The sequence below is a fragment of the Polypterus senegalus genome, chromosome 13, assembly GCF_016835505.1.
Source record: "Polypterus senegalus isolate Bchr_013 chromosome 13, ASM1683550v1, whole genome shotgun sequence".
NCBI lineage: Eukaryota > Metazoa > Chordata > Cladistia > Polypteriformes > Polypteridae > Polypterus > Polypterus senegalus.
The window spans coordinates 84,463,043-84,486,475 of record NC_053166.1 but is presented as its reverse complement, the minus strand read 5'-3'; the positions used below and the strand labels follow the sequence as shown (position 1 = coordinate 84,486,475).

Sequence of the window (23,433 nt, the reverse complement as noted above, 5' to 3'; positions counted from 1 at the left end):
TCTGAAACAATGCCTCTAGTGTCAGCGCAACATAAGCCAAAAGAAAAGAAAAACTTTGGAGGCAAATAGATTTAAACCTGCCAACTAGGCACAACACCAGATTGACAGGTGTTCAGCTTTTTCAGTCGAAGCTTTGTATTTGAAATCTGTCTTTGTATACAACTGTAATGACTCATTCTGTTTTTCTTCTGTTTTCTTATTTTCTTGGACTTGATAAAAGCTAACATTCATATGAATACTATTACTGAATAACAACACTTCTATGCAAAATAGCTTATAATGTGAAAATTATCTTGTAAAAAGAACTTATGTATAGTACATGTTTTTATGGCTCCAGCAAAACAATTTCCGACAGATAGTTGAAGTCTTGGTCACTACAATAAACTGTGTTGCTTCACTCTTTGTCCATCTGTGGAAAACATTGAGGCCATGAAAATCTTCTTGACACTTCCCAGTTCAAAGTAAATCCTCAAAGTGACCATGATGCAACTCACTTGCTTCATGAGGTCTAAGCCATAAAGCTAAAACACATGCCTGTCCTATTTTGTTCACTATCAGGTTACTTAGAGATTTATGTAGCGTGGACAATATGGACACCACAAAGAACTTTCTTTACATACTAGTGATCAATAAATTATATGTGGTAGAGCTGAAAATCTCATTCAGGCACCTTAAATTTTCAATTTTCTCTATGTTTAATAAAATTTAGTGATAGTAGCCTGACATGATGAACTGTTCAAAGCTCAAGATGAGAGACATAAATGAGGCACCTGCATATAGATTATTTAAAATATATTGCCTTGTATTGGAAAGAAGTTTTCTTACATTAAAAAGAAAGAACACAGGTCTGGATCAAAGACCGTGAAGTGACATTCAAGAAAGCAACAAGCAGCAAAAGTGAAAAAAAGAATCTTGTCAGCTACCCATGAAAAATGTGGCTCAGTTTTGTGGCTAACGGAAGAACTTTACGATTTATTATTGTTTGTGGTGTAGGGAAAGTTTCAAACATTTGCAGTAATAAAAACAATAATTTGTGTTTCTTTCTATATAATATGTTGTTTTCTGATCCTCTCTTAGGTTTTTAGTGTAGACACCAAATCATACTTTTCATGAGCACACAGAAAAAATAAATAACTTTTGGAAAAAAAAAAGAAAACAGACACAACTGCACTTAAAATGTTTGCTTCTGATTTAAAAATGAAGAAGCTGTGCAACATAGCACAGAAAAACATCTAACAAATTCGTAATATTATTTCTCATAAAATTTTATTTTGTTTCTGTGAAAGTTGTATGAATGAATTTGCACAACCAGATTGCTTCCAATCAAAACCAACCTCAGTCATGCGACCACAACTAAACTTATTTTATTACAAGCTAACAATTCTGTAGGGACAAAAAAAAAAGAAAATTAATATTTAGTCCTTGAAGAATTTTGATTATGGAGAATTCAATGGCTGAAAGGACATCTCTTGCGATTAAAAAATAGCCTAAAGCTATTTACAGATTTACAAGGCGATTAAAACAAAAGTTAGCTACTGAGAAACCGTAAAAGCAGAAACCTAAAGTTCATATCATGGACACTTCATATTCTGTCACAATGATTACTGCATATGCAGGAAGAAATCATTCCAATGCTTCAAAGTGCAATCCATTTAACAGAGCCTGAATCACTTTTCAGTAAACAAAACAGTGACTTTTATTTTTAGTTATTATTTCATTTTTCCTTCTTAATTACAATTTTGACTAGTGCCATTTTAAAAAACAATAATTCTTGCAAAAAAGTATTTATTGTATAAGCTGGGAGATCATTTAATATCATTTGTGCAATTCCTGCAAAAAAATGGCTCAGTGTTTTCTTTTAATTTTTGTTGTTCAGATAGTGTCGAGATTATTTTCCAATAAAATACATTTTATTTGAAAAGTCTGCTTTCTACAAATGCCTCAGGTAGATCACTACTTATCTGCATTAGGTTTAGAATGTATTATCAAATGCTCTACATCAGGGAGAGTCACAAATTATCTGAGACACACAATCCCCAAACATGATGCAGCTGCACTGAACAACCCTTGTATGAAATGCTACTGTTTTACGTCTGTGATGTTGAGTGACCCGAATAGTGGTAGTGTATATACTGTAAATAGGTAATCAAATCTGTGAAGATCAAACATTTGCATATACACATGAATAAAATATCAAATAGAGAGCAGTGCATATAAATTTCAATATTGTTCCTACCCACTTCCTGAATCATCCTGCTCTCATCCAGAATCTGCCTCATTCCTGGCCAAAGTGGTAAAATTCCATCTTAAGCTTCAACAGTTTGAGTTGGGTACTGCCAATCCTACAAGATTCTTACAGGTATGTATGCCTCTAACACCGAGACCAGGAGTATGATCGAAATGAAATATGACACATTAAATTGTAAATCCACATTTTTAGTGTATCAGGAGGTAGCAGAGTTTAAGATGCTAAGATTTGCACTGGGTGTGACGATGATGGATAGGATTAGAAATGAGTACATTAGAGGGTCAGCTCAAGTTGGGATGGTTGGGAGACAAATTCAGAGAGGCGAAATTGCGTTGGTTTGGACATGTGCAGAGGAGAGATGCTGAGCATATTGGGAGAAGGATGTTAAAGACAGAGCTGCCAAGGAAGAGGAAAACAGGAAGGCCTAAGCGAAAGTTTATGAATGTGGTGAGAGAGGATATGCAGATGATGGGTGTAACAGAGCAAGATGCAGAGGACAGACAGATATGGAAGAAGATGATCCACTGTGGTGACCCCTAATGGGAACAGCCGAAAGAAGAAGAAGAAGTCGTAATTGTTAACAGTCTTCTGTTATGTTTTACCATGATTTGTTTTTGGAAGGAGGCACCCTATAACTTTTACCTTCTGGCATGACCACCATTTTAGAAACTACTTAAATCCTTCACTCGCAAATCCATTGGACAATGAATTGCACACTCCACTATAATTTTAGTTGTACAGAAATCATTTAATGAGTTATAAAGGAAAAGCAATCAGCTTCTGGTAGAGTCTAACAGCAATGAAAACTTGTAGCAGTTAAACTCCTCCAGGATCAAGTTTGCACCCTTGCACCAATTCATTCACTACATCAAAATCAGCGAACTGAGCAGAAATTGGAAGTTAATGCTTTGTTTTTACTTTAAACAATCTCAATTCTTTTTCCATAGCTGTAGACTAGGAGAACAATATGCAACATCAACAAAAATGGAACAAAGTATTTATTGTGGTAAAAACTGATCCTGAATGCACTTAATGATTCTAAAACTATTAAAAAAAGAAACTGCTAGAAATGTACATATAATCACCTAATGATTTTTAAAAAGCCAAGTTAACTTCCACATCAATTACTATTACACAATCATGATAAACCGAACATTTGTAACCAAATACACTGGCTATAAGAATTTCCTTCTGGCACCCAAACTATTAGAAAATACATGAAACTTGATTTGCACTTTACATATAAGCTTTTTCACAATCTATCAATGTAATAGTTGGATATATATTATACACTGTACATATATATATATATATATATATATATATATATATATATATATATATATATATATATATATATATATATATATATATATATATATATATATATATATATATATATACATAGAAAGCATAACCACTTCAGAAAGAATCATTCTGTCCTGTAATATATAATACAATACGAAGGGCAAGTATGCTGGCATAAGCAACAAATGTGTGGAATGTACTTAGCATAGGTTAAATGGATGCTAAGTGTGGCTTTTACTGAAAGCACAACAAGTAGGTACAAGTGGTGCAAAATACTGCCATGAAAATGTATGATGTAGCCATGGATCATACACAAACCTTACATACTATTTCAGTATCCAAGAAATGTGCATATTGGGTGCCAACAGTGCAAATCTGCTGCAGTCCTTTCGTTAAGACTTAAGAAGCCTGTTTACCTAGCTGTTTGCTAGCTAGTTTTTAGGCTTTTCCGTTATTTATTTTCACCACCAATGGCCATTTATTAGTGCAGTCCCTCAGTGGGCCACCTTGCTTAAATTGTACGTGCACATTACACATTTCAAAGCATATACTGTACTGTATATGTAATCAAATGGATGGAATAAATGAAAAATGTTTTAAATATCCAGGCATAAATGACCACTTCCCACAGGAATAAAAATGATGGCAGTTGGTGGATCTCTGAACCATTTCCTCTTGGGCAGTATGTTAAGAAGGGTCTGCTGTGAGAATTAACAGGATTTAAAACTAATGGCCAAGAGCAGTCATTATTTCCCTCTACAGGCTATCTGTTTGAGCTCTAAGACAGCACTGTAACCCAGTGATTTCACAAGAACCAGAGGGGGGCGGAGGGGGCTAGTGAGGAAAGCCAAATCATTTATTTTAAAAGTGCCGAGGTTTTTTTTTTTTCTTTTTGCCATCTGCTTGCATGTAAGCAACCAAAACAAGTTTTAAGCCATCTGTGTAGATCTGAGACTCCCTGGGTATTAGTTTTCTATTTTACTTCCCCCTATATCACCACCACCTCCAAAGACCACAGACTTCTCCGTACTAAACATGTATTTGCCCTAGGGTTCAAATGTATGTAATTGGTTTTAATGAGCAAGCCACTGGCATTGTAGAATGTATTGGGTCTCTGGGATGAGCACCACATTTTTGGCTTATGTTCTAATCAAAATCAGCTCTTGATCAAATACCACTCTTTAAATCTCATTTTCCTTTCAGTTTTGTAAAAATACATGTGAAAATATATATAATTTTTAAAATAAAAAAGCAGGCACACACTGGAGAGAAATGCTTTCAGTACAGACAAACAAGTTGAGCATAAATTTTCATCATTTCGTCTCAGGTCCTGTATTTGCTTCAGTAGCAACAAGATGAAATTATGAAAATCACTTGGCATCAAATCAGCATTAATGACTCTAACAAAGTGCAAAGGTCCAGACTTCTACATGTCATACTCTAACTCCATAATATTAACAACGTTAACACATACACATACATCATGTATAGGTCTGGAAAATTATAACCAGCTGGTACACACGGCAATAAAAAAAAACCAACCACATACAGGGAGTGAACGGTTCAAATTCTTTGAGAAATATTTAAAAGTTAGCCAAAAGAAAAGAGTTCTTGCTAAAATGTGAAAAAGAAAAATAAAAGAAATGTGATCAGCTGATTGCAAAGCAGACAAAAGTAGGCACTGTTTTGTGGACAGTAAGAAGTCATTGTTGTCTTTTTACAAGGTCACCTTTTTGGGGGTCAGCTAGAGTGAAACTTTAGCTGCTCTAAGATGCTTACCTCCAGCGCAGCCGAAGGCTTCTTTTTAAGTTCCTCACACTTTCGAAATTTGCAAATCTGGTGGCCTGTTTTGCGATTCCGACAACTGCTGCATTGCTCACAATTTATCCGTCTGCGGCAAGGAGGGCACATCCCACATCTTTTCCTTTTCTTTTTCCCAGAATTAATGGCAGATGCCAATTCATTCTGCATCGGGTACTCTGCCAAACTAGCCATGTGCAGTGCGCTGTCTGCCAAAAACACGCCAGCGGGAGTCATGATGAAAAGGCCGGGATTAAAAGGAAAGCCACCCATGTAAGGAAAATCAGCAGGACTGTTCATTGCTTCTGTCACACCGACAGACTCGATGTCACCGATACCCGCTCCTTGCTCGTTAGGCAGAAGGACATGTTCTGCCCCTGCCCTTTTGAGAAGCTCCGCAGCCTGGGCAAAGTGTAAACCATTCTGTCCTTCTGAAGGTACTTCTACAGCCCTGTCCAATTTGTTCAGCACTTGAGAGATGTTTTTGTGTGTCGAGGAGGTAGAGTTACTTTTAGCCGAGGTTGTCTCGCTTCCATTACCTACAGTCATTCCATTCTGTAGCTGTCCATTTAGAGAACTGGCAGTGCCAACTGTGGAATACTGTGACAACGTACGGGACTTCTTAAGACTTTTGCTTAAAGGCTCGCTAATTATGCCACTCCGGTTTCTCCTTTCTGTGGTGGTGGTCTGATCGTCTTCGCCGTTGCTTTTGTCCAATGCATCTGCTTTTTTGCTTTCTTCTTGATGACCGTTAGACATGTTACAACACTCGAGGCAAGTAATTCAAACTGCAGGTAAAACAATGGCTGCTTTTGACAAATTGCTCTCTTAAATGGAAAGCCCTCGGTTCCAGTTTAAATGTCGGACATAATGGGCATCCTTTATCCAAGGAGCTGGAAAATGAAAGAAAAGAAACAGTTCTTAATGCTCTGCGTGTAAATCATATTATTGTATGAGAGTTTGGGGACACTTAGCAACAGGCTTGGGGTTGATAAAGCCATCGTGAGACACAGAGGAGCTATTTTTCTTACAGCACAGTCTGTTTAAATGAAAGCAGTATGAAAAGATAATGTGACCGTGACTAAAGTCTAGCAACTTGCAACCCACTCAACGGATCTGACCTGGAGTAACAGCCGCCAGACGAAAACCAGCTAAGACGAATCTCTACCTTTCTAGGATATGAATTTGACAGATGGCCATACTTCATGCATAAAATGCAAAAGACAATTTTGGCATAGAAAAACATAAGTCGAGAATGTCGTTTTCATAATTTACTACAAATTTTAAGAAACTCTTCAACAGAAACTGTTCGGACAAAGATTCAGTGTTACACACAGGTGCATTATGATGCGCGTGCCAACAGGACAATGGGCTAACATTGTCAAAGCTGCTGAACGGACATCCCATAAAAGAAAATAATGTTACAACTATGATCGCCGGCCCAGCTGCTAAAACAACTGACAAAGGTAAAACCAGGGTGTAAGTTCAAAACTTACCTCAAAACACAATAAATAAAACCCTGTCCATTTTGTCTTGAAAAAGGTAAATGTTGCTAAACACCAAGAGCAGTTTTTTGTTTTTTTTAACTGAAAGCTACAACATTCACCAGCAATGAAAAAAGCTGGGCAAGAGTGAGAGGGACAAGAGTGAGCCAACTGGTCAAGCACTCAAGCACAGTGAATAAAGTGCGCATGAATGCACAAGAATGCATGCTCCCCCTTTATTTAACCTTTTCAGATTTTTTTTTTTTGCGCTCAATGTAGAAACTATCCTTTTCAGGTTAGCTTTTGGCTGGTTGATAAAACTATTTTCCGACTACGGGACTAAAATTAATGCAGCCAATTCTGGGCAGAAATTATTCTAATTCTACACATCATTTGAATCGATATACCCATGTTGCAAGATAACTGAGCTGTGACAGAAGGCTCTCTCTCTCTCTCTCTCTCTTTTTACCGCTTCTTGTTGCTCTGGTGAGAACAAGCATAGCAAGGAGTGTGCTTTCTGAGGAAGACGTTAACCCTTACAAAGAATCCACAACAGCCTTTTCTTGGGGTGGACATTTTTTTAATGACATGCAAACTAACATCTATGTATAATTATTCCGAGATTTGGAAAAGAAAGACGTTTGGCAGACAAATTCTGCCTTTTTAGCATGTTTCAAGTAATTATTCATGGCACAGTGAGTACCACATCAACCGAGCGTTGTGTCGTCAACCCCTACAGCTGTGGAAACACACATTGATAGTCACTCTGCGCTTTCCAAAAAAAAAAAAAGGACTATGAACAATGGAAGACAAAAAAAAAAATTAAATGTGCAGAAATAATCAAAAACAGAATATAGTTACCGCGGCAAAGTGAAAGATATACTTTTTGGGGTTTTGAAAAAAGGGTATCTGTATAGTGACTTTCAAAATAAGCACTACTGCATGGCAATACACATTACAATATAAAATAATCTGAATTAAATGAAACAAAAGTAGAAGACATCAGACATACAGTAGACATTGGGAAAGGGTTTAACATTTCTCCTAATTTCTCTTATGAACAGTACTCAATTTGTTAGGAACTGAAACTTGTTAAAACCTTAAAATGTAATCCAACCACAATGCCTTTTACATTATAACCTGTTTAGATCCTAGTTCTGTCTTTAAAGATTATTTATTTCTTACACTCTTGAACACATCCTGTACTTTGCAGTTCATTCATGTTTATAGGCCTTTGTCCTTACTTGACACCAGAGTGCTCCAACTTACAGTAGATAAAAGCAGAATATACTGTATATGCTGAAACGTGCTTGTACTGCTTGACCAATTTGTACTCTTTGGATTGACATTTAGAAGAAAAAATAAATTAGTGTTGTCAGGTAGTGCACATTTTAATTACTCTTTATCACTATTAGCACTACAATTATCAAGTGCAAAGCATTTTGGATATACCAATTTGCATTAGTTGCTGATGCTGATTGAGTCTAAAGATCTATAAGGTTTTGATCATCTTTACACTCACAGTGAACAAAGTGTACTCGCTGCCTTTCTTGTTTCTTCCTACTTAGGCACACTATACTTAGTCTTCTTACTATATTAAACCAGGTGTGCATACCTTTGACTTCTTCCAGGATTGACAGTTATGAGCTAAAAAGATTTAAATGGTTTAATATTTTCACTTTACGTAAGAAAAACCTAAAAGATCTGATGGTATGGTTAGAAACGTAACAACAGTAAATTAAGTTGAAGTAACTTAGTAGCAGAAGCTACTTATTGGAATTAAACATCTTAAACCCTTAAACATCAGAAAACATTGTTTTGTGTTGCCTGCTTTTATTGTACATTTCAATGTGACCTCAATAAGCAGGACACAGAATGTGGGCAGGAACTGAAAAGACAATCTGCAGTTGAAGGACCTGTTCTTAACAAAGCTTTTACTTAGGCTCTTCTTTCTATTTTCTGATCTGCCAATGTAATAATATATTGCATCTGTGCATATTGTCTTCTATTGGCCTCATTTGATTCACTCCTAATTATTTCTACCTTGATGTGTTCAAGAGCGGAATGGTGGCACTGTGGGTTCACTTCCTGGGTCCTCCATGCGTGGAGTTTGCACGTTCTCCCTGTGTCTGTGTGGGTTTCTTCCAGGTGCTCCAGTTACCTCCCACAGTCCAAAGATGTGCATTGGTGATTCTAAATTGTCCCTAGTGTGTGGGCTGGCACCCTGCCCGGGGTTTGTTTCCTGCCTTGCGCCCTGTGTTGGCTGGGATTGGTTCCAGAAGACCCCTGTGACCCTGTAGTTAGGATATAGCGGGTTGGGTAATGGATGGATGGAAGTCTTTAAGTTCAGACATACTTTATTGGACACAATGTTTTGCTAAACATTTTTATCCACATTTCTAAAAGGTTGTTGCCATTTTACATATCAACTCTAATGCATATCTTTCTCTACAAGTGTTTTTATGCACTAGTTAGTAGTCACTGTTCACAACTCTCCAAAGTTAACAACCAAATGTTACAGATTCTGTTCCATTAATACAGAGTCATTTCTCCATCACCACATTATCCCATTAATGCTCCTAAGTTGTTATTTATGTTCAGATTTCATTATTTTAAAGACATCTACATGCATGTTGATCTACATATAGTATAGTGAAATAGCGTAAGTACTTGTGAAGCACTCAGTGCACCAAAAACTTGAACCATCTGGGAAGCTGTTACCAGTTTCATTAACCTCATCTTCACTGTTCTTTTAAATAACTTTTCATTATAAAGGGTCACTGAAAAAGGTGATCGGAATTTGAAAATACAATATCTTTTAAATTCAGAGCAGAGCTTCAATTATTTCTTTCAGATAATGATTTACAAAATAAATCAAGAATGAAGTGCCGCACCACAAAACTTGTTGTGAGCACCTTTTTAGCTCTAAAAGCTGTGGCGTTGCCAGATTTGCAATTAGAGAGTGCTGAATCACCAGGGGGAAGTAGGGCAGCGTTTGAAGTCACGATAAAAATGATACAAGGCCACGGCACACTAAAACGGATCACAACATAGCACCTCCAAAAAGTTAATGGGGACAAATTCTACTCCACCTCTTGCCCCACCACTCCAACAAGCCCACTCATGCATGTTGATTTGTCAACACAAGTGCTTGAAGATCTACAACCGTTCTTACATACAGACATAAAGTATGAAAGTGAAATATACATACTGAGATTTTCTCATTGTTATCTAAAAATCTGAAAAACTAAGTTCCGTTTCATACTCAAACATTGATTTTAAAATATTGATCACATTTTTCAAATCCGTGCCTACATCACTAAGATATTACATTTGAGACAACAATGAAATTACAACTTTTTACTTATTTTTCTAATATATTAGTATTTTACTTTATTATATTAGATTTCAAATCCATCTGTCTTTTCTGAACTCCTTCCATTCACCACAGGATTTCTAGGAGCTGGAGGCTATCCCAGCAGCTTTGGCCACAGGGTAAGAACTAACCCAGCACCCAGTTCGTGGCAGGTTTTCAAATATTTAACCGGCAATATGCAAACATATAAAAATCAGCTGTGAAAGGATATTGTACAATGGCACATTTCAGAGCGAAGTCACTTTATGGTACTTGTTTAGTCTGGCTTGCGAACACGCTGTACACAAAACTACCTAAGAAAACTTTGCAACCTTTATATACTGTACGTAGTATCTGCAGAGATTCTCAAATTATATTGGGTGTTTTATCACAATCAATAAACAGCTCCCCTTCATGAAAAATATTGCTAACACTTTAAGCGTTTAATACCACTACAACATTTTAATCCAGCCTGTCTCACCTTTTAGGATGTACCGAGCCTAAGTAAGAATGGCAGATTAATAGTCTAATCAACACAACTGCATCACAGCAGAAAATGACAGCAGATGCTTTGATAGCTTTGGATGATTTTAACGTAAAAACACCTTGGCATGATTGTAAACAGGAAAGATGTTGACATCTGTTCAAGTCTGTGCAGGGCCGTGAATCTTTACTGACAGCGGCAAAATCTGTCTCCCTGCATGTCAAATTTTTTGAGCTGCTCAGTGGCGCCGATTAATAAAACACCTGACTGCATATGACTTCATTGTGATTCCCTGATGCGTCAGCACAAATCACAACAATCATTTCAGATGATGTCACTAAAGCAGTAACGTATTACGAATGGTGCAATGAGCCAGGCACAGGGATGTTATACTTTAATCATATGTACAGTATGCTTCCAAAAATGTTACTGGAAGTGATGCTCTCTTTCCACCTTTGATATACATGATCTTCAACAGGTGAAATACTAAAGAACTATGACAACACAATATAAAAAAATCACCTTCCTCGTATTATTTTAAAAATTCCTAATTTATTAATGCATTGTTAAATAAATCAAATAAAGCTCATCAATGGACAAAAGCTACAAAAGCTACTTTTCTTTTCATTTCTTGGGATTTCCTACAATGCCTAAAAAGGCTTAGTGAATTATTGGTTGCCTGATATAGAAAAAAAACTGAGAAAAAAAAAGTCAACGGAAAGAAAGGAAGGCCGCAGTCGTGGGAGTTAAGCCATCCGAGGTAGGCGTCTAGAAATGTGTTCTTTCAGGGCGGCAGAGCTTGCCCAAGGGTAATGATGGCAAGCTACATCTCTTCCTGTCGCAAGATAGGGAAAGTTAAAATAGGATTTTGTTCATTTATTAATTGTGTTAGAAGAGGCTTGATAAAAGCAAACTGATATTTTATTTCAGTATCTTTAACCTTCATGAGAAGAATCCAGTTTATCTGAATCTTGATGTGAAGACTAATAAAGTTCAAGAAAACAAGTTACGTGCATCAAGCCATACCCAAAAAAAAACCTGAAAGCACATTTTTTAGAGAAGTGCAAATTACTTTATACAGTAGTAGTAAAAGAAGTCAGATTTCATGCGTAAAATCAGTTCTAATTCTCGTGCCTAATCAGTATGATTCTTATCTAGGATCCCTTTGTCCATGCTATAAAGATTCTGATTTCCATCCACAATCCAAAGACATTTTGTTACTCTGACTGTTGATGATGACACTATATTTTCCAAACAACTATGTGCAGGAGTGTTCCTGAAAATGGTGTCCCAGCCAGGGCTGATTTTTTAACTTGTGCTTTTGTAATATTTAATTCTATTTACTTTTTACTTAACTGAGTGCGTTGTTCCAAGCTCTCAAATAGAATAAAATGGGTCTAGAATGTTATAACCAGTCTTGGTACATATGGTATAAAACTACTAGTACTTTAAAAATGGACTAAGCATCAAACAAATAAACACTATAATATCTTTAGACTCTTCTGAAGTGTTTGAATAGAAGTGTTTGTATGGTTCTTGTCATATTTGTTGCACTATTACATTGCTCTAGATAAAGAATTATTCTAAATAATGATCTCCTTGTATATCTAACATGCCTAAAGCTAAGTCACATGTCATCTTTAGAGTTAATTTTACTCATCCATCCTCACTTCAGGTGAGGCAGAAAGCAAAGTAAAGGACATCAGCTGAGTTCAGTACTCACACAGCTACAGACACCTGACCTGACCCCGATCAATCAACAGGTCCCTCTAACTCTGAAATGGAGTAGCATTTAAAAAATGGACGGAAGATGCTTTACAGCTTCATTATAGTGGACTTTCTCAGATACCCAGATAAATGATGAATTATCCAAGCAAAGTGTTTCAGAACCCGTCTCTTCCATTACGGAATGTTGGAATGTCGTAGCCTATTCTCACAGTACTAAATGCTACACAGAAACCAGCCCTTACCAAGTTAACACACCATTACAGGGCTCGCTCACAAACAACCCCAAAAATTACTTCACCTAACTGTAAGAGTACCTGTTGAGAACCCATACTAACTCAAGGGAGAATGTGGTAACTCCACACAGACACAAACAGGATCAAGAATTGAACACGGGTCCCTGTAGCTATCACACAGAAGCACTACCATTGCAACACTACGCCACTCTGTGTTGAAATAATATTCATGCAACACTTTTACTACAGACTCCTGCAGAAGATTACTTTGATTATATGTACAAAAAAGAAATCCAGATTCTTAAGGTATTTCTGACCTGAAGAAGTACAAGAAATACCAAACAACTGGGCTAATTGACAGTTCCGATTTTAATGAGAAACAGAAGAACTTGCTGCCCTCCAGGAAGTAAGTTACATAGATCCCCTTGTTTTGGTGAATCAAGATTGTTCTTCTGATAAACACAAATGAATTATATTGTGCAACAACCTGTCTTTAATATTATGAAAACACAAAGACTTATTTAGATTAAGCAAAATTTACAACACTTGAAAAATGAATGTTGTTGTTGTTGTTATTAAACACATTACTTCACATTTGGTGTGTTTTCAAAGACAGTGCAGGACAGCGTTAAATTAACACACTGTAGAGTGCAGTACCAGACAAAAAGTGTAAGGATGATGAACTGAGTCATTCCTTAATCTATTCAAAATTAGTGCTTTTGTAAATTATGTTTTGCAATATTGTTCGAGACAAACTAATTTATTTGTAACTGCTCCTAAGAAAATATCTGAAAACAGCAACTGCAAAGAAACAATGAAAGGCATTTCCTTTGATGCAAACAAATATACAAAGCAATTCATATTCATCCACCAACTTTCAAATTCTACTTTTTTCTGTTTGGACCTGGAAAGAATTTCCTGACTGCATCAGCGTTAAAGCAGGAATAAAATATGAATGGCACAGCAATCTGTCATTATCACACAGAAAGTCATACTGGCTCAAATATGTTAGAGCCAGCAAGATACAAGCACATTTTTGGAATGTAGTCTAAGAAGTCTAAGTACACAAAGACAGCATACACAGAGATGGGGGGATGTTTAAAATCAACTTGGTGACCAGGCCAAGAATTGAACTTAGGTCTCTGTACCTGTAAGGCTGCTACACTAACTAATGTGCCACCATGCAACCCCTAGAAAAGCAAAACAAGAGTTAAACTTTAAACATTTGCATTTTCCTGCAAGTTCAATTTTATTCCTCGTCCAGAATTTGGGAAACCATTTCAGCTTTTAAAGTATGCACAAACTTAAGTATGTAATACAGAAATATGCTATCAACAGAACTAGCCAATTCAAATTTGTTTTGCAGTACTGTGTTTTGGGGAAGCAAATGTTAACATCCTAAAGTATTGTTTTAAATTGAACTCATTATCTATTCAGGGCACCATGGTAACGCACTTATTTACACCGATGCAACATACAGTAGATACAGGTACTACAGTTTAATTCCCAGCATGGCCACTGTCTATGTGGTGTCTGCATATGCAGCCCATGTCTGAAGGTTTTTTTCTCAGTATACATCTTTTCTCCCACGTGTCAAGATAACTGCTAGTACAGAATTTGCTCTGTGTGAGTGACTATATGTCTATATGTGTATTCCCTGTGATGGACTGGTGCCCTGTCTACAGCTGGATCCTGGTTTGCACCTGTTGCTGTCAGCTACCACTAACTCCACAATGGCTACAACAAATTCAGAAAATCAATGAATCTAAATTAATCAACAGCATCAATATCACAATGTTCATTACATCCTTTATCATAAACGCTTATCCCATTCAGAGACGCAGGAAACCAAGGACTAATCCAGCAGCAATGGGAGAAGGCAGGACCGCTCACTTGATGGAACCTCTCAATCAAACCAGGGAACTTTAAAATTTGCAAATCAACCCAAACATATGTTTCTGAACTGCTGGATGAAATGTGAGGAATATGAATGTTGTTGGGGCCAGAAAAACTCTGCTGCAGCCCCACAGATCCAAGAAATCAGGTTTAAATTCTGGCATGGTCACTGCCTACATGAACTTTGCATGTTCTCTTTGTTTCTGTGTGGGATTTCCCTGCCTACTCAGGTGTTCCCCCTAGATTTGGAGATGAGGTTAGATTGACTGCTGACTCTAAACTGCAACACAGCAAGTAAGAGTAAGTGAGCCCAAAAGTGTGCCATGTGACAGACTGGTACCATGTTTAGGACTGGTTCCTGCCTTACATCAAATACAGCCTGGATACTATTGGTCTTCCAGTGACTTGACAGGTAAACAGCACATTGACACACATGAGTCATGGGGTCAAAGTTCTACCTGTTTCATCACTTTTTTACCTAATAATATACTTTTTGTACAAAATATATTACCATACGTTTACATGAATCCCTGAATTGGGTTCTCCATCTATAACTCAGGCTGTGTTTGATTTCAAAAATCCTATGATATTTGTTTCTTTTCCTATATTACATACATTATACGTACTGATACTTCAGTATATGTTATCTATCTGCACTGTATGAAGTTTTACAAACTGAGCCAAAAGTCAGCAGCTTCTGGCACTACTCTGTTTTGTTTTCTGATCATCCATTCAAATGGAAATTCCAGGGTTTAATAACGCTGCCCAAAAGATCAAGTTTTTATTACTAATACTATTACTGCCCGATGACTGCCAAGTAAATCCAGCAGGTGTACATTATTTTACCTAATTTTAAAATATTTCTGCGTTGAGAAAAATGAAACGCTATCTTTAAAATCGCTCTAGTGGTGTTATTGTAATGCAACTGCTCAGGAACCCCGAGTGTCGTTTGAAAGGGCCTTATTTGTCACTTCTCGGGTCGTGTCACGGATCAGTTCCTTCTGGAAGAGCAGCCCCTACGGCTTTACAGCCGTCGAGTCTCACGGTGTGCGTGTGTGTCACAAGAGTCTGCGGGAGGGAGGTGTGGGGAGGGGGGGGTGCAGAAGGGAGGGAGGGTGACCGTTCCAAGCTAATGCTACTCTAATCGCTGGCTTCTTGCAATCTGTTTACTCCAAATCGGGGTCTCTTTTGTTCAGTGCTATGGTTATCTCGGCTCAGCATGCTGCAAAGATCGAGTTCTCGTCGACCCCCTCCCATACCCCCCCAGATGACAACTGACCACAGGGCCTCGGGGAGGGGGAGGGGCGGCAACGCACAGTGGGCAGGCGGCGGTGTCGGGACTGGGGGGGGGGGGTTGCTTGCCGATGTGAAAGGTGAGCTTTACACCGGGTTCACTCGCCCCACCCAATTCAAAAATCTATCACGGCGGCAATAAGAAACCTCTACACTGTCTGCTGGGTTCTGTTAGCTTTTCCCGTTTCACAAGACTTTGATGAAAGAACACCTGAGTCTTTACAGCAGGGGTTCATTTTTTGTTTGTCTAAGGTACCACAAAGAATGCTGCAGTTGCTCGCCTCTAATTCGCGTTCCTCAATCTGAACTACGATTCATTAGGAAAAAAAAGTGGAGAGAAAAGCGCCGGATGACTAGAGACACGGAGGCTCGTAGCAACTTTCTGATTAACCAAACTGTTCAACCAGCAACTTCTCCGCTCTTCTGCCATCCATCATAACGTGACGAAACACCGCAGTGTCTCGTACTGGATATAATAATAGCGCTACTTCTAATAGTGAGGTGCCCGTAGCATCTCTGCCAGCGCCGCTACCAGCACCAGATTGCGGCAATAATGAGGGGTCGCTGAGCGTTTCAGTCATCAATCACTCCTGACCTCGGCTTTCTAAGCGCAACGGGGATTTAGCCGCTCCTCCACAACACAAATCAAGAAAATGCAGGCAAAGGAAAAAATAAAATAATGCAACAAATTGTATACGTACAGATCGGATCGGGTCCCTTTTCTTAATCGGGACGTTAGGGATTTCTGCTTATTGTGGTTCAAAGCGTGCTTCTTCATTGTTCGGTGTCATCACATCATTACGCGCTTACTAAAATTAATGTTTTCACTCCAGTACGTGTCACAAACAACTGTTAACTTTACAGAAGCACATACTTTAACTCATTAAAACTTGCATTCACTCTCAAGCCGAACAAGGTAATGTTAGCACCTATTCCAAAAAAAGCGTCATTCGAATAAGCACTGTAAGTATCAAATAAGGACCGTAAGTAAAGGAGATAACATGCAGTCATGCACATAACAATGGTTCGAAATAACAGCGCGGCTTTTTGCCATTCTCTTTGGAATGAACGCACTCGGTGCAGTTCGCCGGGCGCGTGAAACAATAAACATTTAAGCAAATAATCATAATACCTTTGTCTAGACTCAGTGATCTGAAACCAGTATGTCTGCAGTGCCCTGTCAATATTTGCAGCACCACGGCTCCTTTGGTTGAGCAAAAAAACCATGAAGCCGTTCTCTCAAAACTTGCTCGTTATGAACATGACATCCCAACTTTCCGCAGACTTCAACAAACTGTGATTCCCCCTTTCAATGTATCTGCATATTTGCAAACATGGGCCTTTTCTTTCGCACCTACCAAAGGCGATTCAGGCGGAGGGGAGGGATCTGCCAGTCCAGTCCGTCGCTCACAGCTGCAGCTACGAAGACTGATGTCAAAAAGACAGAAAAAAGCTTGTCGCCCCACGGAGATATTCAAACCCTCGCACAAAGCCAACGCGAGGAGTTTGGAATGAGAAAATAACGTAAAACGCACTTCTTGAAGGCAAAGCGAGTGGGTTCCAACCTTTCGGTTCTTGCAAACCCACCTCTACATCCCTGATCGCTCTGGAAGTACATGCAAACACATTTCATAGATTTTTGGAGCTTCACGTAAAAACCGAACTGGACTTTCCGCCAGCTGGGGGGGCCGGGGGGCATTAAAAAAAAGCAGCTCGATAAGAAACATCTTTATATAATTTTGTGTTCTTGATCATCTAAAAGTGTTATTTAAAGGTAATAACATTAAAAAACGATGGGTGTATGTGCGTGTTTATATTGCTTTTGTGTTTTGCTCACCTGACTTACAGTTCCTTGACCACGAGTTTTCCCCGGGATTCCGTCTGTTTCTTTTCCACGCCGTTTTATCAATGATACTGATTTTTTTTCCCTACAAATCAGACTGAATAGTTTGTCATACCTCTTTAAGAACAAAGTTGGAGTTAACACATTGTTGTTGATAATGAATTACAAAGCAGAAATATCGGGGCTGCTTGGACCTGAAAGGACAACGCGACAGGCAAAATCTGTCAAACGATTTGCAGATAATTATAAAAATCGAAAATATTAATAATGTGTTTTTTATTGCGTGTATTCAACTACTGTTATTTTGAATCGGTATATTGTTCTGTTTGCGCAATTTTAATACACACTTTAAATGCCTGATTATGCAGAATTATGCAACAGTTTAAGAATACGCAATGAGTATACTACAAAGCTTAGGTTAAACGGTAATATTCGGCTCTTCTGCAGCATTGTGCCTACGCAACTTCTCACATAAGCATCTTCCGTCAATCGGCAACTTTTAACTATGAATATAAATCTTTTGGCATTTAAATATTCAGCACCGGGCTGTGTAAACTACACATTATCTAAACGCAGGTGTCACTTTTACAATGAAGAATGACCAAAATTAAAATGTTCTGCTATTGTGCGGGTTTCACTTATACTTTAACGTGCACCACGTTATACTAGCACTAAAAATAAAATAAAAAAAAGTTTCAGAAAGTACTCTTGTTGTTTTGTAGCGACCGTCCCTTATTGCTCTTTATAATTAACACATACCTAAACTGACATTTTTTTAATTCATGAGACATCAATACTTGAATACCTAGCTAGCTGTTGCTACTACCTCCGAAAGCAGCTAAATTATTCGATCTAGTTTATTTTTAAAGCACAAACACTTGTCCTAGTGTCATTACGTTGACACCGCTGTATTTTGTAACAGTCCCCGAAACATCGGCAAATTTGTCTTGCGTCATATTTACCTACCGATTTGAAAATAGTTAAAGGATACCTTGATCAATTCAGACACGAAACAACATAAAAAATACTTAGCAGTATTTGTATATGAAGTGGCAATTGTCCCTACATTGCATTCCCTGGGTATCGGGGATCGCGCAGTTATGCTTTCCATGAGGTCCCAATAAAAAAAATGATGCCACTGGTCAGTGTGCCATATAGATACGCAGGGCTCGTCCAGCTCCCCTCTCCCTCCCATTAGAGTCCAGTCCACCTCTTGCCGCTGCCCTGTGTGCTGGCAGGCTGCCAATTGAAGTGTGTGGAAATGACACCGCCAGGGCGGCAGAGATTTTCCTTCATTTCTCTCCTTCCCGATCGCAGACAGGCTGACATTGGCTGGAAAGTGGAGCAGCTCGTCAGGGACAATCAATGAGAATCGATCGAGCTGCACAGACTGAGGCTCCGAGCTGGAAATATAACAAACAGCACAGAGCAGCACCACCAGCCAGGCGGCACGCACTCACACACACACACAGACGCACACACTTATGTCAATCTCTCTCTCTCTAGCTGACACCGGCTCTGCTCACAGTAGGTCACACTGTTTTATTGTGTAGTCGTACAGTTACCGATTCATAGTGACAATTATTATTATCGGCATCAAGTTTACTTTCTGCTGCTGCGATATTAGCATTTATGGTTTAAGCATAGACCAAGTGATTTTTGAGGCGCACAACGCAAGAATATCTCAAATAATTAACCAAGCTAGTGCGAAAAAAAAACTTTCGGAAAATTTTATCTGCTTAAACCTGTAATCCGTTTTCAAGGATGACGCTGATGTCAATATTGAAAAGACTGAAGGATGGGAAGATGGAAATACTGTCGAATGTGGTTCGTTACGTAAATATCCAACTGGGTGAATGCCCGAAATTTAGGGTGGCTATCAAAATAGTTTGTCTTGCTCGTGCAGAAAAATGTATTCCGTGCTATAATTAGTTCTAGAAGTCTGTCGTTCTTGTTTACAGACTTAAATCACGTCGTTTCGTTTTCTTCACTTTTAATACCTCCTTGCAGGTTTGGCTACATAACTGAATCGGGACAATACGAAGTCTGGCGCATGAGTGATCTGTGAAGTTTGCTGGGAAAAGAAGGATTCTTCTGTAACCCTGGCGGCGCATCAATCAGTATTAGAGGAAGTGGCCAGGTTCATTTAACCAGCAAATATCCTGCATAGCTGCTAAAAACCGGAGACGTAATGAAAGTCTTCAGTCAGCGCGCAGTTCTGGCTTTATTTCGAAAAGAAAGGAATACTTTTAAACCACTCACATTACTTTTTTTTTTTTGAAAAATTAAAGTGCGAATAATCTGGCAAGTAGTACGCGATATCCCATTACTGCAATGGCACGATGGCTTTGCAAACTCATTAGGAGAGCCTCTGTTGTTCATTTAGTCGTCTTTCAGGGATTTGTTTCACAAAGATAAATCGGTCACAGATTATAAATGATAATATGATCATGCCCCAATTATGAAAGCTATTTTAAAATCCACTGAACTGAATGGTGAATATTTTAATAAAAATAAAATCAGGCAGTGTAGAATAAAATTAATGAGAAAACAGGGTAAGACTGTCAATCCAATCAGAATGGACAGCGAGGGCTTTAAAAATAAGCGACATTATCTTTTAATACAGCGTCTCGTCCGCACTCCGTGAGGTGGCTGGATTTTTAATTGAGTTTCCAAGTGAAAGACGCCGTTGGTAAAACCGTTTTTTTTCCCGTGCTCACCGACGCCGCAGCTAATTTCAAATGGCCGTATTGGAGTCACTTTCCAATCCCCAGCGAACACACGATTTACCGGTCACGTAATTTCAAGTGTATGGCTTCTTGAATTATTTAAAACCTGTCCCTTAAAGCGACTTATTTGTCTTGACTACGCGTCGTCCCTGGCAGCAGTGTGCATTAATAAAGTGTAATTTCTATGAAGGCTTCCTAAAACGTGATGGCACAATAGACAGCTAGCTGGGGAGCTAATGTTTTCTAACTCGGAAAACAGTTAATTTGTTATTGTGAGGTTACTGGGATGTTCAATGCTAAATAATTCTGGATTTAGTTTAGTGACCGGGAATAAAAGCGTTATATATTCTTCTAGCTTTTGAAGGTAAACAAACCCACTGTACCCGCAACTGAAACGTCGTCTTTGGCATTTTATTTTTTTTTCTAAAGCAAACCATAGAGAACTCTGTCAACTCTTCTTTTATGTTCATTGCAGTTTACTTCAGATACAGCAGCAACGAAGTGCGCGGTTGGGTAGTGATTAGGACCCTGAAACAAGAAGGGGCTTTTTGGCAATATGGCCTGTGGATTTGTTGGATTTACGAAGTTTACACTTCAACTGCTGATTGATCAGCAGGAAGTCCTAGGGGAGTGGGGGTTGCATCCGTAGGGAAGCACTCATTAGTTTACAGCTCAAATGCACTTGGCTAATATTGTAATCGGCTTTGCCCCACAAAAATCCCAGCCCTGTTCATGTCCAGGTAGGCTTTTCCAGTTCCCCCCTTAGCTACCTTGCTGCACGCAGATTCGTTTTCTTAAATTCGTCACATTTTAAACCTTAATGTCAAATTATTTGCTTATAGCACATTTGTAAGTTGATATTTCCGAACTTTCTAAAATTATGTTGTATCCATCTCTAAATTAATGTGTCAAGACTAGCTTTGAAAATCCGTTGCTGTCACTGTGTATATCGTGATTACATGATTATCAGCCGTTTCACTTCTGTGCTCCCGTATATGTAAAGTAATATTCTTTTAATAATAAAAAATTACCCGCGGTAGGCATATGTTTTCTGGGTGACGCAGACTTTCTACACCTAACTTTGTTTGTTTCGTTGAAATCATTCCGAAATCAGCATAAATATGGGTTAATGACAATGAGGACAAATCGACTGGCGCCATCGATTGGTGCTGCTGCTGCTTCACACCTTTCCTCTGAATATCGGATCCAAATCTCGTCAGCGCAAAAGCAGTACCATATTCACTTTTTTAATGAGTTTCCTCTCACATCCCAAAACGTGTTGTGGCCATTCATACAATGGGTGGCTATTTATTGTATGGGAGCTGCAATGCACAGTTAAAAACAAATCTAGTTGCTTGTTCAGTTTTACAAGTTAAATTTGCAGGCAGTGTAATAAAGGCCTTCCAAACCCAGCATTGGTGGTTTTGTGACCCGCATAAGGTGGTATTAGCCGAGTGTGCATGTGCTGCGACGCAAACAACTACCAAATCCCAGGTTATCAGCTGATATACTACAATTAAAACAGACATAGAAACAATTGCATTCCATTACGACAATTAATCAACGTGAATATGAAAACTAACACGAAAAAGAAAGAGTAATTATGGCTGTTGACAAGATATGAGATAATACATGCGGTTACGAAAACCAAGAAATATATTTGTTGTGTCAGTCATTCTATCGCAAGTTAAACAAGCTTCATGATAATCGATTTGGTATATTTTAGACTTCTTTAATCACCCCATTTCTGTTACAACAAATCATCCCACATGCAACTACTTTAATCATCCGTCAGTGTAGTCAGTTTACCCGGATTAATCTATAACGGGTAAACCTATATTGCGTTGTTGTACAATTTTTCGTTTCCACACTATTTTCTTATTGCTACTTTAGTAAGGTGAACAGGTTGACATTTCAATAGAGGCACGAGGTTTCCCAAATCGTTCCATTGCGTTTTGGTTCTCATCCTGATATGGCGCCATCTAGTGAGTTTGTGGCGTATTGCACACTAACTGCTCATACATGCTTCTCATTCATCGGCGTCTAAGCAAAGTTCCCACAAACCAAGAAAAAGTTCGCTTATGTCGTCATTGTTAGGAGGATTGAAAAATAGACGCTAATAATATACCACGTCTCCCTTTTCAGGACATGTATGAATGGCTTATTAAATTAGTGTCATCTGGTTAAAGTAACGGATCGGCGCTTCGATGTGAGAATACATCAGTGTGTCCAAGCACCGCGAAGACTGACGTCGTTCTGTCTTGCATATTAAATCTTGAGCAGTGGCTACGTGCAGCTTCACTGAACGCACAACGGCGGTGACACATTTTATGACCAGCGCGGTTCGTGGCCGCGGCTAGTTAAAGGAAGAAAGAAAAAAACGCAGGCAGAAAGATAACGCCACACAATGGTCGCTTCACTCCCTCACAGCGCTGCCATGAATAGTTTTGACACGCATTGCTCGTTAATCCCTGAGAGGGAAAGGCTGCCTCTTTTGTACTGGCAAAGTGCCTGGTTTAGCCGTATCTCGTGTTATCCAGACTGTGTCCCAAAACCCCCCAACACTATTGCTACCAGCACCTTTACTCCCAAAATCAGTTTCCTGCTATAAACTATGGTTCAGAGACGATCTTGCCAAAAATAGTCGGCAATCCTCCCTCTAGATCTGCGGAAAGTATTGCAGCAAAGCAAGAACAACTGCCAAGAGCCGTGACTCCCCAAGTCGCTGCATGAGAAAATGAGACAGGGTGTCTGTGTGAGGAACTGAACTACTCAAGATGAGTAGGATGCTGCCTTATTCTCAGCTTTGACACTGCATACACTGTAGATAGATAGATAGATAGATAGATAGATAGATAGATAGATAGATAGATAGATAGATAGATAGATAGATAGATTGATTGATTGATTGATTGATACATATATACACAGACAGATAACCATTTCTATCACTCTTAAGTCAATCTGCCACTTTCTTTGGCCTTTGTACCATAAGTCCATAAAGCGCCCAGACCCCATCCTCATCTTCTTTC

General features: G+C 38.6%; 1 protein-coding gene across 10 annotated transcripts in view; it reads right to left on the bottom strand.

The window, feature by feature from the left end:
* Positions 1 to 19,049, bottom strand: part of cxxc5a (CXXC finger protein 5a) — a 316,967-nt gene extending 297,918 nt beyond the window's left edge. For 4 of the 10 annotated variants that reach the window (XM_039773823.1, XM_039773815.1, XM_039773825.1 and 1 more), the window contains exons 1-2: positions 17,188 to 17,436; positions 5,336 to 6,249 (exon numbers count right to left, since the gene is read on the bottom strand). In XM_039773823.1, the coding sequence (XP_039629757.1) occupies positions 5,336 to 6,115 (780 nt within the window). In that variant the 5' untranslated portion in view covers positions 6,116 to 6,249; positions 17,188 to 17,436. Of the gene's footprint in view, positions 1 to 5,335; positions 6,250 to 6,852; positions 6,874 to 16,961; positions 17,155 to 17,183; positions 17,437 to 17,666; positions 17,689 to 18,638; positions 18,678 to 18,738 lie in introns of those variants that run through there. The other 6 variants (XM_039773817.1, XM_039773819.1, XM_039773820.1 and 3 more) reach the window with 6 other exon arrangements.
* Between the last annotated feature and the right edge of the window lie 4,384 nt (positions 19,050 to 23,433).